The sequence below is a fragment of the Pleuronectes platessa genome, chromosome 6 (assembly GCF_947347685.1).
Source record: "Pleuronectes platessa chromosome 6, fPlePla1.1, whole genome shotgun sequence".
Taxonomy (NCBI): Eukaryota; Metazoa; Chordata; class Actinopteri; order Pleuronectiformes; family Pleuronectidae; genus Pleuronectes; species Pleuronectes platessa.
This window is the reverse complement of record NC_070631.1, coordinates 12,557,712-12,574,796: the sequence shown is the minus strand read 5'-3', so window position 1 is coordinate 12,574,796 and position 17,085 is coordinate 12,557,712. Positions and strand designations below refer to the sequence as shown.

Genomic DNA, 17,085 nt, shown 5'->3' with positions numbered 1-17,085 from the left:
ACAAAGGTAACTCTTTGACAGCATACCACAACTACCTTCAGGAGCCTTAGAGAGTAGAGGTCCTGCACCGAGCACCATCGTTGAGACACACAGAGCATAAACTCCGGCCCTGAGGCCAAGTTTCAACCACTTCTGGAGCCCTAAGCCTCTATGTAATTGAGGTGAAATGGTTTGTCTGAGACCAATTGAAGCCATGCTGTGAGGGGGGGGCAGAGTGCAGTCCCTGGGAGAGGACAACAGGGTCACACCTGCAGACAGGCAGCCTGCTGATGGCTATCTGAGCGTCTACTAGGGGCAATATGAGGGCGGTGCACAGGTGGGGGGGCGTTGACGTCCCTGCAGCTGGCAGCCGGCCCACACCTCCACTCGGCCATTCATCATGACAATTCATGCAGATCCATGTGCGAAACCCACGTCCATGCACGCAGCTCCCCATCACTCCGCTTCAGTGCTCCACTAAAAAACAAAAGCCCACAGGCGAATGATGCTAATGCACAACACCGACCTCCAGTAGCATGATCCGCCATCTCAACCACGGCACGTCAACGCCTCATGTGATGCAACGTTACAACCCCACTACTCTGGCAGATGCCTGTCTTTAGCTGCTCAACATAATTACAGCCCAGACGAATGGTTTGGAAATGACAGGCAATTAGACCTCCAGGCAGAATGATGCTGAGGAGTGCACTTTCTTCCAACCAGGCTACTAGAGGTGTAGATCAAAGATCGCGACCAGACAAAAGAACAGCCGCCAGTCGGAACGCAAGTGAATTCACGATAAACAAAAGAGGTGGCATTCACTAAAACCCACTTGAGCCCGAGGAGGAGTGGAAGAATTCAGGCAGATTCTGGTTTTTCGCGCAATTTTCAAATGATGAATACATCTAATTAAGAAACAAAGCTTCGTGTCGGCCGCATGCGGTGCCTGCGCGGTCACAGTCTCTGATCTACAGGACGGCCAGACACCGGGATGATCCCACCCGGGGACGGAAGCAGAGCCAAAGCGTCCACAGGAAGGAGGGACGGAGAACAGACAAGAAAGAAAGTAAGAGGAAAATGGGAAATCTCCGCGAGCTCTCTTTGTAAACTAAGGCTGTAGTCAGTAATTAACTTGAACTGGAGATAATGTCAAAATTATAGGAGCATGCGCCACCATAACTCCCATCAACATCGACACACAAACCTAGACTGTGGTCTGGATGCGTGCTGGAACAAAAGTCTTAAGAGAGCAGGGACTTTTCTTGGAAATGTCTGACTTTCATGAAGTAAGTTTGAAAAGAGGAGGTCAGACTAACTTTTCAGGGGATTAAACGCACCCGACACCATGGCACAACGCGACACCTTGAACTTTTAAACTAAAAAAGTAACACACAGCACAAAACTGGCTCGCTGTAAAATGGATCAATGTTTGGCCTGGACCTTCTATTTCCACACCAGCTGAACTGAGAGCAGAATTGTTTACAGCACGTCTCTGGTGATGCTTGCCAGCAGGAGCGAGCGGGCCGATGACCTCCACACCGCTTTAGCCAATGACTGGTGAAAGCTTTAAGAGGAGACTTTTCCATTCCCCTTAGTCAGAGCAGGACTTTAAATAAAACATTCATTCTGTGGCTTTATCTGCAGCCCTACATTCCTCACACTGCTCACTTTTTAACGGCTGGATGAACTCAACGACTAGGGACAGAATCCCAGTCAGGGCGCCTTTCATTGTGATTCCTTGAGACACCCTGGCTTCCTTTGACTTTTAAACCTGCAAACACACAGTGCTGCACAGAGGAATACGTGCATTAACTGCAGCAACCGATATTTATTATGATTGGCTCGGAAACTGACATGAGTGGAGGGGTGCTCTCACTGAGGTAAATCCACAATCAGAGAATAGCCCGTGAGACGTGGGTTATTGAACAGAACTCATCTTGATGTTCTTGTGAAACACCTTCTACATGCAGAAAATGAATCACATCATTGTCCCGTGTCACCAAATCACACAAGTGCAATGAAAAGAAATTCACTCCGTTCAATTGATAAACGAAAAAGGGGCAGAAGTCGAATGGGCGCATCTCGCTCAAGTGAATTGTGCGGGTCACGCTTGCATAAAAATAGCTCATGCTGGCGATCGGTGACATTTCCAAAACTTCAGATCATTTATTTCCCCTCCTGGAAAAAAAAACTATTTATCTTAGCTACACGTTTTTGTATGCTTCATGAATAAAAAGTCCAGATGTTGGCAGTAAATTCTCAAAGTGAAGTCTGTATGAGTCAATAAACAGAAGAAGAGAGACAAAGAGTAGACGAGAGACTTTTCTGTTCAGCTCCTCCTTGGTTTTTTAGTTCTGAACCAGGAATTACTCAGTACCTCATTCTCAAAATCTGTTCAGTGAAGATAGTCCCTGTGCACGGGAGAGGACCTGACCTGGAAAACTATTCCACCACCTACGGTAATGTTTTATGAACACATTACCCTCAAGCACATCACAGGTTTTAATCGGTAATCCTTTGTGTTAATACTTAATTGTGTTTTCACCCAAAAATAACAGGTCTCTTGGTGCATGGTGTCAACCGCCTGTCTCTGAGTGCCAGGCTATTGTGAGAATACTTGTGGCCTGACAGATGTAAGGTGTGGCACAGACAGACAGTAAAATCACCATTAGCGCCTGCACATAAACAGAGGGATGGCTTTTACCAGGGGAGAGTTTATGGATGGAATGGCTGGATGGGGCGGCCGGCGGAAGACAGCGGCTGGGACAAGACTCGGAGGGACTGCAAAGATCCCGCAAGAGTCCAGACAAGAGCAGACACATCCCCGAAAACACTCAGACTAAACATGGCCACATAATTAGAGCTATAATTCAGCAGAGCAGCCAGAGCACACACTGTGAGCCTGTGTCCTGCTCAGATCAGGCCATAACCCATCCTCCTTTTCAGGCCTAAATTAAACCGTCTGAACAGTGTGCCGTCATCTCCCCCGAGCCATTCAGAGGAAGTGAATTTGATCTTTTAAAATCACGAGCAGCCACAACATTGTGGTGGAATGAGGTTTGGACAAATACGGTTTGAATCGGTTGATTTGCAGAGCGGCAAATTAAAGGAAAACGGAGTAAATCCAGTGGTAATCCCCATCGCTCGGGAACCAGCAGTCGGGAGGGAACATGAGGACACGAAACCTGCTGAGAGACACTTTTTGTAGCTTTATTTATGTCGGCATGCTCACAGATATCTGGTGATTCGTCTGAGCCATCTGGACAGTCCTTCTCTCCGTCACAGCGCCAGCCCTTGGAGATACAGGTCACCTGGTCCTTGCACACAAACTGCTTAGTGCTGCAGGTCTTGGGATGGTCGTCAGCTTTGGGGGCTGAAAAAACAACAAGAAAAACAGGACAGTTGATGTGTTATTAAAAGCAGCAGTGGTTGAAAAGGCTTTTCAAAGTCACGAATGCAATTAGAAAGAAACGCCACGCTCCGAGCACCAAATTTGAGCAAACGCTAAATGAAAGTGGAAGTTTTAAAAATCCATGACCCCCCTCCCCCGCACACCCGTCTCTCCTGACCAGAATCCACGTAGGAAATTTCCAGTTTGAAGCAGCACAGATCTTAACTCAGCGGGGTAAAGCAACATGCAAGGGTCAACTCAAGTTTACAATGATGTTTTTGTATCAAAGGACCCACAGGGGCACTCTATTCAGAAAAAGAAAAAAACTCCTCTACAAGTTTACAAGCAACAGTGGTGCCTTTTAGTTCTGGTTTGTTTGTTGTCTCCCTTCTTCTTACGGACATCTCATTTCTTTTTGCTTTTTTCCCCCAATTTTTTTTATTACTCCTAAAGGTGTTTTTCAACTCTCACCACAGAGGCTCTTTCATGTGTCGTGGCACAGACATAACAGGGCATTCAATCTCCGTCTGGCCCATGGGACACTGCCGAGCGCGGTAGTTCTGGGCAGCGAGTCGGTGCAGATTGTTGAGGCGTACCACAGGCGGGCAGCACCGCGGCAATGCTGACGGTCCATCGGCTGTGTGACGCTGCAGACGTGCTGTCACTCAGCCGCCTCGGGTGGAGATGTTGTCGCTCATGTACAAATCTATCTCAGGTTACATACACACTCATACATTGTAGTTTACACCTCGATTTAAAACTCTCTGTTCAGACAAGTGCATTGGCTTTATAGTAATCTATGAGACGTAGTTTCCTTCGATGCTACACAACTGAAAATGCTTATCACATGATCCTTCACGTGCACTGAGCATGTGCGTCGGGTGTAAACAGGAAGCAGTTTTCCTAAGCTGCAGTAGTTGCTTAGTTACAGAAAGAACTAAGAACAAGAAAAAGTAAGAAAGTAAGAGCAGGGATTTATTTTATTGGACGGACAACGAGGTTGGCAAAAACAATCGTCTCCGTTTCTGGCCGTGCAGACTGAAGGGACGCCCCGGAGTTTTTAATCTAAATCCGGGCCAATTGTGTTGTTCTCAATTTGAGGGCAGCGGAAAACTCTAGATTAGTGTGGAGACCATGCGAACAGCTAGCAACAGGGATGTGTTACAGAGAAACATATGTTATGAGAGCTGTCTCGGGTCAGCATCTGAGATTTGCACTGCCACCTCAACATTGAGGTGAATAAAACTGTGTGGCCCACAACACAGATAAATTATCAAGTTGTGACAATGTACCTCTCAGGAACGTTCTTGTCCCTGTGTCCGGGCAAAGCAACATCATACGGACGCCTGTAGGTCCTTACCAACTCGCTAAAACTTTCTTGGAAAGAAAACAAAAGTGCGGCCATCTTTGAATTGTCTTCCTCGTGTCTTATGGTCAATCTAACTTGAATTATCGGCCACACTGTCTCCCCACTGTTTCAAGTGGTACTGCTCTGTTTTGTCTGTTCTATCTAACATTGTCTTAAATAGAATAACATTTTCAAATACTCAAAGACTGTACGAAATAAAAGGGAGTCAAGACTATGTTTTCAAACTCATTAATGATATAATCCTTCACTGGACTAGTCTCATCCAACCTGAATACAAATTATAGCAGAAAACTGACCCTTTCTAAGGAAATGTGGAAATAGAGGCTAAGTATAAGGAAGGAAAATGCTTCCTTGTATGCAAGTGGTCAAAAGGACAGCACTGGCCATACCAAGCAGGAGGCTGCGGTTACTGCATTGTTGTGCAGCAATGCTCTGGGAAGGACAACACCAAAGGTCTCATTGTGATTCTCTGCAGGGACTTAGCACTCTCTCATCCTGGATGACTTGCCTCCCTGCGTACTTGGCAGGCAGGGAGCTGTTTGGGGTGGGCAGTCGGGCTGTGTGGGGGTGCACCGCAAGGGGGCTGGGATGTGACTGAAATCACAAGAGAGCATGAGGCTCCTGTATCATTGCAATCACGTTGCTTCGGGCTGTCAAGACTAAAGGGTTCAGACCCTGGTCTTTTTTATCCCCATTCCATGTGACGGTGAAGTGAACGTGTGAGTCAAACACGGAGACTTCTGAGTCTCGTGTTTTTCGTAAATACATTTAGATGCTTAAGAGTTTCGGGATTAGATCACAACTTTCCCATTACATGAACAAGACCTTGATATCTGAGGAGATTAGGGAGGAAGGAGGAAACACAAGTTCTTAAAATGCAGAGCTGTTGACCCGCTCTCCTCTTCGCACAATGACGGGGGCAAAGCTTACAAAACTAAATTCAAGTGATTCAAGAGAACAAGATGCCAAAAGACAAAGGCCATATTAAATGTCAGAAGGCTGAGATGAGAGTTGGAGAGAGAGAGAGCTGTAAAAGAGTTTAGATGACGTGCACACACCCAAACACTTGAGTTGCCATGGTCTGTAGCCAGTTTGTTACTTCTGCCTCTTTTCATCTTGCCCCAGTACGTTTGTTATGGTGGTAAACAGGTTTTTCCAGCCCTTACATGTTCCCATGTAATCTGCCTAAAAGACCAAACAGCCAAACGGACTGGGCCCTGAGCTTGGACGGGTAAACGCACCAGAACCTGTGTGCTATGTGAAGGCATTCCCTCTGTCTCTCTGGTGCCTGTGTGGAGCAGCTGGGCTGAGCCAGTTGTTCCCTGTGAGTGGGCATAAAACTGGAAATAAAACATTGTGGTTTCTAATTTTATCATCGCTTTACACACCAGCATGAAATGACCGCAGAGGGGGGAACCTCGGAGCCTAATTGGAGGTTGTGGCTGAGGAGGGGTTAGTGACTGGAGCAAATACTGGCATCCTTCCCTCTCAGTAGTCCTCTTTCAAAGCCCACTTATAATATCTCAGACAGAGATGTGAATTGTTAATTCAGCCGGCAAAGTCGCTTTTTCCCCAAAGTCACTGCCAAAATGCTGACCATTTTTTTGGAGGGTCCAAATCAGGCCGGGATGTTAAACCATTTGAGTCGTCTTTGCCTACAAAGGGGAATGAAGACGGCCTTTATTTTGTATGTTGGGATTGGCCGAACAGCAAACATCCATCCGATTGAATCAAGTTACATACTCCACTTACAGGAACTCCTCTAAGCCCCGTGTGTTTGCCTCCAGCAGAGCTCCCTGCTGATAATGCCATCCCTACCAAAGCATTTCCTACCACAGCTGAATGGCAACTTGATCCCACTGCTGTGACTTAACAGTAGGAAATCCCATTAAGGAGGCAGGAAATCACATTTGAAAAAAGACATTTATAACTTCACCTTCTGTAGTTTAAAGTTTCTTGAAAGTGCGATCAGTATGCTATAATCATGAAGAAATATATCCTCTGCACTGAGATGACCTGATAAAAAAACAATCGTCCTGTGGGTATCTATTAGAGCAAAAAATGCATCTCATTAGAGATGAAAATGAGAAAACTAACTTTGGCAGCTTCAGTTGAAACCCTCAAGAGTTCTGAATTTCACACCATTATTCAGTAAAAACAACTTTGGACGGATTTCAGGAAAGAGAGTTTCTATTTCTGTCCAGAAATTACAGTATGTATGAATATCTTTATTTGGCTGGTTGAAGAAAAAAAAGAAAGAAAAGAAAAACAGCAGCCTTCCACAAAAAAACAAAATGTCCATCTCTGACACTCTGGTGTAGTTAAAATATCTTTCACTGTGTTTAATGCTAAATATCCTTATCGGAAAGTGATACAGTACCGACTGTACGCTCTCAAGAGTCTGAAGGCACTGTTTGTCCAGTAGACAATGGATTAGTGTTTCTACTCAACTATTTCATTCTCTACACTCAACTGAACATCAAATTAAGTTTATTTAATGGATTACACGCCCTTACTTGAAGGGCACTGCCTTTAGATGTTGGTGTCAGAATGAAATGTAATTCTGCTTTCCTCATTATCTCATTTTCTTAAGAAATGTTGCGGCTGACTGATTCCATAAAAAGCTTTTCCTCTGGTTAAGTACTCAAACCTAGCTCAACCCGAAGCAAGTTGCAGAAAGTTTCTATATTTTAATTTCAACACTTTATATGAAAGATATGAAAACTTAGATTTGACAGAATAAACAATGCAGAAAACATGTGCCTTTATGTTCTAATTTTACATGAATATCTTTTTATTTAGTTGATTTTTATTCTAAATATTTGTTTGTATTTGGGTTTCCTTTTTATTCATGGTTATTTATAGTAAAGTTTATGATTAGACAATATAAAGTCGGGGGTTCGATAATAATATTCTAGGAATTATTAACAAAATATATATTAGACAGCCTATATATCCGTTTTGTAACCTGAACAATTAATTTGAAGAATCGATGCACAAATCCCGAGTTGACATACAGACAAAGATATTTCACTGAGTTGCTTCCTGGTAAGTTAGTTGTCCCGGCTCCAGTTGGCTGACACTGTTTGACTACGAGCATACTGCCACTTGTATGGAGCACACACTGTATTTCCTTATGCAGGGCCACTGGAGCTCTATGCTGTATAAACAGGGCACACTGAATTGCCCCTGAGCACTGTGCATGGCAGAAAGCATTAAACACGAGCGAGTGAGCAAATGCGTAAATGTACAGAGAGACGGGGTCTTATAGAAAAGTCCTTCTCTTGAGTGTCTAATAAAAGTAATGCTCTACTTTCGAGGTCTTCCTTTCATCTGCAGGAGGAAAGTTAAGTAAAAATAGTAAGTAATAAATAAAGAACTTGCTCTCTGTGTGATGGAGCAGGATGGGACGGTGAGTTAATGGTGTTGTTGTGGCACCAGTTCAGCAGCCAAGCGTTGGAGGCCTCCAGACAGTATCACCAGCTGGGACTCCACACTGATCCCTCCCCCCCGCCCCCAATTCCGCGAGCTGTCTTCCTCAATATGGCCATCCGTGCTCTACAAATCAACTCCAGATCCACGCAGCACATTCCAGCGCCTTCTAATTGATTTCATGTGTATGGCTTTGCCTCCAAAAAGACAATCTGTTACAAAAGGAGCGGCTCCAAGAAGCTTTGCATTTCAAAAACGCCTCAAATATGTGTTGCATAGTTTAGTTTAAACACCACAGAGCACAATGATCAATCAATGAAAACTATGCACACAGAACACAGCCTCAGCTAAAATGTTCAACCCCAAAAACGACATGTGAAAAGTAACCTTTCCCCTTCAAGTATGCCTCCAACACTGAGAACATCTCAGTATTCAACCAACCCGATCACCTTGTGGATCATTTCTAGGGTGAGCAGCAGAGCATGGATTCTATTAAATGCAGTTGAAAGATAACAGTACAAATGAGGATGTGAAATGACTTGAATGAATGAATAAATAAATAAATGGTTCTCGACGGTCCTGCTGGGTACAAGAGCAGTGGCAGGAGAAAGTGGGAACAAGACTACGCCTGTTTCTCATCACCCACCACTTCTTCCCTTCCTGGTCCTCCATTGTGAAACCCAGGTCTTCCACAGTCTTCAGGGGAGCAAGGGGGGGGGGGAGAAAAAGCAAACAGACTACAGCATGTAATTAGACCCCTGAGGTCAAGTTTGAAGTGATTTCTCTGTGCTCAGTTTAGCAGGATTTCAAAGCAAGAATCCATGCATCATGAGCAAAATTAAAGCCAAACAAGGACGACAGGGAAGAGGGCGGGGGCAAAGCGAGGTCATTATTCCTTAATATCTGTGCTGCGTTAATCATTCAGAATGGAAGAGTGACTCTTTTAACCAGAACATTACAGATGTTAAATGTGGAGTAAAGAGGTTAGAAAGTGCAGAACATTCCCATATGTAAAAATGGAGATAATTGTGTTTCCAATGTTAGGCCGTCCCTGTTGCTGAAACCACCGAGGCTACATCCATACTGCTAGGTTTTCATTTGAAAGCTGTGTTTTCAAACTTAAACGGTCACTGTCCAGGTGAGTGTTTTGGTTCTGTATCAGTTTTAATCACTGTCCATTCTTAAGCCCACCTCATGCTTCTGCTTTGAAGCTACGCCATAGCCTAGACGTGTATCTACGCAGAGTCAAGCTCAATACCCTGACGTGCACCTCCATAAATTGTAACCCTAGTCGAGACGACGCAGACCACAAGAGCTGTGATTGGTTCGCTTGGTAGCATCGCATTTCCGGCTGACTCGCCGCCATATTTGAATGGATTTGAAGGAATGAACACGGACAATGTCTTTCTTTTCTTCATTGCAGTTCTTGAACATCTATCAGCTCAGACTCCAAAACTATCCACTTATTAACACTCGTCGTTTTTCTGAAGTGAACAGAGACGCCGGAGAAGTTGTAAATTAGCTGACCAGACACCGGAAGACACTCAACACCAGCATAGAAACTCTACTGCTACTAGCGCGACTCCCACACAAACACAACTATGAATGATGCTGTATAGGCTACGTGCGTACCTACGGCCTAGCTTCGATACAGAACCATGAATTGGGCTTAAAGCAGGGCCAGCAACGTTTCCAAATTCTCCGTCTTAGTGGCTCTAAGAATCGTTGTAGTGTGGACGCGAGGCGTGTCCATAGCAGAGCTTTGTGTTTCAACATAAATGTAGTAATGTGTACGTAGCCTGAATCCACTTCTTCAATGATAACGCTGTGCAGCATCTACATAGTGGAGACAGCTACTTAGCTTTGTGTCAAGGCACAGCCGAGCACTTTAACCATCTCACAGTGAGCATGAATGTCCTCAAGCCCTGGTTCACAATGGCTATTTTCAAAGAGGTTGACCTTGCATTAACATCCAAAGGCTGAGTTGGAGTTGGTGCCTGCTCTTGTGCCTGAAAAAGCCTTGTTTTTGTGTCGTCGCACAACAAAAGGGTGCAGCTCTGACCTCGGAGGTAACCCGATGAGGCTCTGCAGGATGTCACAGGCCACAGCAGTAAAATGCAATGCAGTTAAAAGACATGGCACTGAGTGAGTGTGATGGATGGACATAAAGATAAATGTAAATAGGCCAGTGGTGCTGCCAGAGGAGAGAGTTGGTCTACACACACCCGGCCGTCTCCGCATAGCACAATTCTCTGCATCCGTAGCAGGAAAGTCAACCCAGAACCGGCTGTTACAAAAACAGAATATGGGAACCACAGAATGAAGGCTGGACCACATAAAGTGAGGCATTCGCTGCTACTGAGACAACTGTGAATCCCTGGCTCGCCTCTGTCCTTCAGTTACCTCTTTGCTTGGGTTGAAGGATGACATTTTCTGTGATTTACTATGAGGGGATCTCTATGAATAACTCATTAGATTCACCCTGAGGGAGGCAGGAGGGAGTAGCGTTCTTGCTGAATAATTGCTAAGAACGACTCGCATACAAGGCACCAAGAAGCCATCAGCCACTTCACAGATGACCTCTTTGGTCAGTGGTGAGAAATCCTACAACCCGAGTGCTTCATGAACGTTTCATGAATGTTCTTTGGACATTCTGAAAGTGACTAATGCTTGGCACTATAATGCTAGAACGGATGATTCAGTTCTCCTAACTCTCCATGAGCGCAAGTGTGTGTTTGCAATATAACAAATGTTTTGATAATTTGAGGACATGCAGCAGGGTGAGACGGAACAGATCTCTGGATGAGGTCCAGACAATATCAAGAGTTAATGTCTGAGAACAGAGAGAGAGAGAGAGAGGTTCCTCTCACTTACAGGGCAGTGCCAACAATTCTCTTCTACAGAAGGTAGCTGGTGTTTGTCCAAAACGTCGATAGATTATTTATTAAAGTTACAACGACAGAATCTGTTTGCACCAATTTATAAATTAAAAAAAAGCAACAGCCAATGGGACGTCCCAGCTGACCAATGGTGTAATTACAGTCACGCACCATCGGCCAACCAATAGTGCAACTTGATCACAAACCTAACTCCATCATTACCTCACAGAGATCCTGGGATGATGCTCTGGAAAAACAGCAGACTCCGCCAAAAATAATAAATTAGCACCGTGACCGAAGGTATCTATGTTTGTTAAAGATCTGAGAGCCATGGCTGCGACCCTGAAGAGAGTAAATAGCTACGACGCTGTGCAGCAATCCACGAAATTGGAATCTTATCTCCATACATTAGATCCTCCACCCTGACTGGGTGTGACAGCGACCAAGGGTCCCTGCCATCAAATCGATTCTCCAGTCAGGCGCGAAAAAATGCGACATCAACAACATCTGAGGCCACATGGGCGCGAGTGGGTAAAGGCAGTTTTCTCACAGCTGTGCCAGGTATCAGGCAAACATTGCAGACCTTTGTAACATTTGAACAACCATGTGTACTCCCTTTTCGAAGGGCATAGACAACAGGTCTATTTCTCATTTACATAACTTAAATGTGTTTTGTTCATATGTGGCAAACCCTACATCCTAAGGGACGTTGTGATATTAATGACAGGAGGCGGAAATGCGTAGACAGATTTAATCGCCTACAAAAACCCAATGGATCCTGCAAGGCAGCATTAACACGCACTCCCACACACGCTCCCTATTTTTGTTTAAGAAGCCACTCTGTTCCTTTTTTGGGTCTTAGAAGCTAAATAGGGTAAACAGTGATGCAGCTCGCAGAAAACACCAATTACAGCGCACCCCCCCTTGCCATTCACAATTACCAAACACTCTTTCATCTGCTGTCTCACGCCTTCTATGTGTGGGGAACATTCATGCTGATCCGCTTTTACCTTCTAGACTCAGTTCATTGCAATGCAGAGCGCAGGAAGCAGAGGGAGAAAAACAGGGGATCTTTTTCTGCAGCGTCGGTCAAGCCTGCCTGCTATTATCATTTCGCAAATATTTTAACTACATTGGGACCTAAATGCGAACCACCTGCGCATGAGCTTTACATCAGGTTTCACGAAGCCGAGCCAAAGAATGTTTCTAAAATCGGACACTTGGCCACGTTTCACTTGAAATATTTGAGTTTATTTTATCCTCTTTTTCTTCGTGAAAAGACTCCGAATGGCAGGAAAACCATTCAGAGGATTATCCTTGCCATCTGATAAGCGTGTGGGCGACAGATAACCTCAGGTGTGCAGCGTTACAATAACCGCTCCCCCCCAGTGACCTCCGCTTGGGGGAGCTGCAAAGGGCAATCCTGTTTCCATTATCTGTTGAATTTGTATGAGGGATGCTGAATTTTTCCAGCAGATGTTTTCAGCGACAGTTCTGAGGAAAATGTATAGCCAGGTCTCAATAAAAAGGTCAGGCAAACAGAGTGTCGGCTCCTCAGGAATTCAACCTCTTTAGCCTCTGACCCGCAGTAACACTTTTCACAAACAGGATTTTTTTTCTCCCTCTAAAGCTTGTAGGGAACCGGTGATTCGCAGAGCATTATTCAAAACAACAAATGATTCGGAAACCAAAAGAGTAAATATCGGGGGGAAATTATATTTACAGCTAAAACCACGAGACACAGCATTTACTGACTAGTTGAGCAGAGCTGTAACAACAGTGGATTGAGTGACTGGCTGGAACTATCGTAACTAACCATTATCCAGTTGTTAGCATAGCGTCAGATAAATGTCAGAAAATAGTACTTTTGTCCAAACAAAAAGTAAATTTCTGGACAAAGGACTCTGGCTATTCTTTAAAATAGATTTTTATGATGACAATAATTTAATAGTTCCAATATGCAAAATACTAGAATTCAATCCTTTGCTTTGGTTGATTATTATAAAATATCTTCTAGTTTTGTAATCTTGGTTGGACAATCTGAATATAATCACTTTAACTGCCCTGCATTTTTTGCAATATTCTTGCATTTTGTTTATCAAACATGTAAAGAACAGAAATGAAAACTCAGCAGAGCACATACGTTTCCTAATACCCAGCAGTCCCTTTAAATTCAATCCAGCTGCAATAAATTGTACACAGATATCAGTTCCCTGATGAACCCGATGTTTGTTTCCATCAAGTGTTCCCTGAGAAATCACGTTGCAAAATTAACACAATGGCTCTCAATGTTAAAGCAAGTGAAAAATAAACTGGACGGACTACCACGAAACTTGGTGAAAGGATCCGGTATCTCGATCACAGGGCGGATCGGTACCAACATTTAATCTTCCCTGACCCATCCTCCCACCATGTTTCCTGGAGATCTGGCCAGTGGTTTTTGTGTAATCTTCAAAACACACAAATCAACCAGCAAACGAACTGGGGTGAACACATATCCTTCTTTGCGGAGGTAATATATTGCCAAAAGAATCTGCTGATCAATTTAAGAAAATAATTTTAAGCTGGATCCCATATGCCAAGAATCACGAATTTAAACTGTATCCATTTATCATCATATCCCCTCACATAACCAACCACAGACAAAGCGGGACTAGACTGTGCCAAACTCGACTGGATTTTGTCGGTTTACCGGATGACACATTTACTGTGGCATTAATAACCTTAAATCAGCATTAAAGATAAACAGCCAACAAAATGGCCTGTCCAATGTTTAACTGTTTACTGTGGCCTTTTGACCCTGCTGTCTTTAATCCTCTCCCATTCATTAATTCACGCTGCGGACCAGTGGTGATCCAGACAAATCCATTCCAAGTGGCTGGCCTCTGGGTTTCTATGCGCTCACTTCGCTGCTCCAAAACGAGAGAGAGGCCGCTAAATCAGTTGTTATAATGACATAACACACACACACATATCATTTCCATCCTGTGATGTAACTACAGAGAGTACCCGAGACAGATCCTGGAATTTGGCTTCACTTCTCCCTCATCCCCACCCCTCTGCCTTTAGCTTGGATTAATGGTCACCCTATGTCCAGATGTTACACGCTGATGGAGGAGGGAGGAGCTTGAAGACTCCTCTAACCTATAGGTCTCACTCTGAACAGCCCCCATCAAGATCTTAAAGGGAAGGTCTTCCAAACTAGAGAAATGTTGTGAAGACATGATAGCTTAACATGGAGTAAATTTGTGAAATTAAGCATTGGGTTGATTTTCTTTAATATACAAGGCTGTCCGGTTACATCTGGATGGGACATCACTAGTGCATGACTTGGTTTAGAAATATTGGGAATGACTCACACCAGACTCAAGGATATGATTTGTAGGCAAACTGTTTTTGTTCTCCCCCCATGTGAAGATCAACAGGTCTACATTGTCACAGGTTTACATTGAGTAACTCATTATTACTATCAGGGTATTAAAAGGGGCTCCGGGGACACAAGAGGATGACTGCACAAGACTGTTGGGTTCCACGATCACACACTAGCCTAGCTTGTACCCGGCTGCTGTCACTAATACGTTGGGATTCCCAGACAGCGGCTACACGTTGGGACAAGCCGCCAACGAGCCATTAAGATTACACCGCCACAGGCCAACACAACTGTTGTTTTCATGTTTTCATATGAGCCAAGTCACTGAAAACAAACATGGAAACTGATCTGATCCCACAGGTTTAACATGGAACCAGTGCTGCTGGGATTTTGTGGATAAGATAAACTAAAACCCCAAGCACGCTTTGGTTTGTGTGGTAGCTATCAGCTGTCTCTACACCTAGAACATTCCCTATCGGAGGAATGGTGTGTTTTTTCTTCTTTGATAAATGGAGTAAAAATGTCATTTTTTTGTTGCAATTCCTGGGAAATCGTTTGGTATTTCTGTGAAAATGTGTCGTTCAAGTGTTGCCAAATCCTTCTACCTGCTGGAACTGTGAATAACCTCACTGTCTGTCTGCCATCCTTGCAGGCAGGCCCTTTCTGTCTGCCCAGACACTAGCACAGCCAAAAACACACACACACTCACTCACAACCACACATACACATATTCAAGATTTTAGACCACAGCTCATTTGTGTGCTACTTTCTCTGATTAAAGGATTTCCCCCTGATGATCGATCTCTGCCTGTGAGGAGACAGCTGTAGCACACAGTGTTAGTATCAACACAGCCTGCTTTCTTTATGCGATCCTGTCTTGGCTCCAACTCTGGTGAACACAGGCCCGTGTGTGCACAGATGCTTTGCAGGGATACAGAAATAAAGAAAAAGTGCTTTTGCCTCTGTGGAACAATGGAAGACAAACACAACAGGCTTCTTACCTACGGTTGCACCGTTAGGAGACACGATCCCCAAGTGGAGTATAAATCCCAAGTAGAGCAACCTCATCGCCATCTCCAGAGCAATGCCCGGTGGCACTGCTGTTCGCAGGGAAAGGAGGAAAAGTTGGCTGGATTTCTGAGACCGAACAAGCCGATCCGCCACCTCATCCGAACCCCGCTCAGTTCAGTGGGTTCGGGGGCGATTGTCCGTTCAGCTGCACCCTCAGCCCCGCAACGCGCGGCGGCCGCTTCACGGCTGCTTGTGATAAAAGGAGGGAGGCTACAGCTCCAGTCCGGCGATGCTTCGGTCAATGCAGCAGCGCAGACGTGTGGATCTCTAATTGATTATCGGCTTTCAAACATGATGCATGGTGTAGCCTCAGAGAGTGTGTGTGTGTGTGTGTGTGTGTGCGTGCTGGGCTCTCTGTTTCACCACCACCACACCATGCCACTGGAACCGTCCGCTCGCACTGAAGCCCCCTGCAGCCGCCGCCCGGCCCCGCTGCGCTCAGCTCATTCCGGGCCGAGCCGGAAAGAATCAAATTTAAAAAGTAAAAGCTTCGTGTTCGCTCGCGGCGCCGATGTCTCCCCGTGCGTGTGGCTGCACGAGCTGGATGGTGAATCTCTCCAGCTCCTGCGCTGTGGACGAGCCCGTGACGTAACGCTCGGTTCCTCACAAAAAAAAAATGGGTATAACCGAAAGGCGGCGAGTGCGCGTCTGCGCATGCGCCAACACACCTCCCTTTCTCCTATTTCATGCTCTTTTTCCTCAGCCGTGGAGGTGAGAGAAGAGAGAGAGGCGGCGCTGCAACTGGGGCCCCGCGATCCGCCATGTTGGCTCAACGACCATGAATGTTTTTGTCGGGCCCCCGGTGACCCCCACTGTACATGTGATGATCTCCTCAGGAACCGAGAAACCAACCAGTTCACCAGAAGTGATGGATTCATTTATTAATTTGCCCAATTGATTAGTTCATTGGTAGAAAATCTATTTCACCAATTTTGACAATGTTAGGTCATTTTTAAGAAGAAATACAAAAGCATCAGGGAATATTAAATCCCAATTTGTCTCATTCTGTCTTGACATGGTGCAAAAAAAGAACAAAACAAAAACCCTATTGGCAGAGGAAATAAAATGTAGAAACCTCCGAGAGAGCCACATGTGAGGAATCCCTATTCCAGGATAGAGGTGTAATGCCGTGTGTGAGAACATCTGCAAATTAAAAGTATTTGCAACACTGATTAGAACAAACCAGCTTCCCAAGCTTGTCTGTGTAGTCACACAGCTAAATGAAAGCAATTAAGGATCCAACTTTAAAACAAACTGTCACAACTGATTACAAAATACATGAATTTAGGTCATCAAACCAGAGTCTTCTATTCCAGACCAGAACTACAAGATGGAGGATGGAGAGCCAATCGCAGCTGATTTTAGTATTTGGTACTAAAGTGGTTAAAAAAAAAAGAAATCTGATATCAATCAGTTTAATGATGTGGAGTAAACCTGAGGCTTTGAGGCCCCTGGAGGTCTGGGTCCCAGTTGTCTGCTTTGTGGGTTAGTAATCCAGCCTTGTTCACAGCTGCTGGGCCTTTATTTTTTATTTTTTTCTTACCATTTACAGTTTAGACTTAATGTAGGTCATTGGCGGGTTAGTGAGTAAAAC

The 17,085-nt window shown here is 44.7% G+C and overlaps 1 protein-coding gene across 1 annotated transcript in view; it reads right to left on the bottom strand.

Moving 5' to 3' along the window:
- The window catches only part of lrp1ab (low density lipoprotein receptor-related protein 1Ab), an 86,795-nt gene extending 70,762 nt beyond the window's left edge, over positions 1-16,033 (bottom strand). Inside the window, exons 1-2 of the mRNA XM_053425153.1 lie at positions 15,422-16,033; positions 3,212-3,352 (exon numbers count right to left, since the gene is read on the bottom strand). Coding sequence (XP_053281128.1) covers positions 3,212-3,352; positions 15,422-15,494 — 214 coding nt within the window. The 5' untranslated portion in view covers positions 15,495-16,033. The remainder of the gene's footprint in view (positions 1-3,211; positions 3,353-15,421) is intronic.
- Between the last annotated feature and the right edge of the window lie 1,052 nt (positions 16,034-17,085).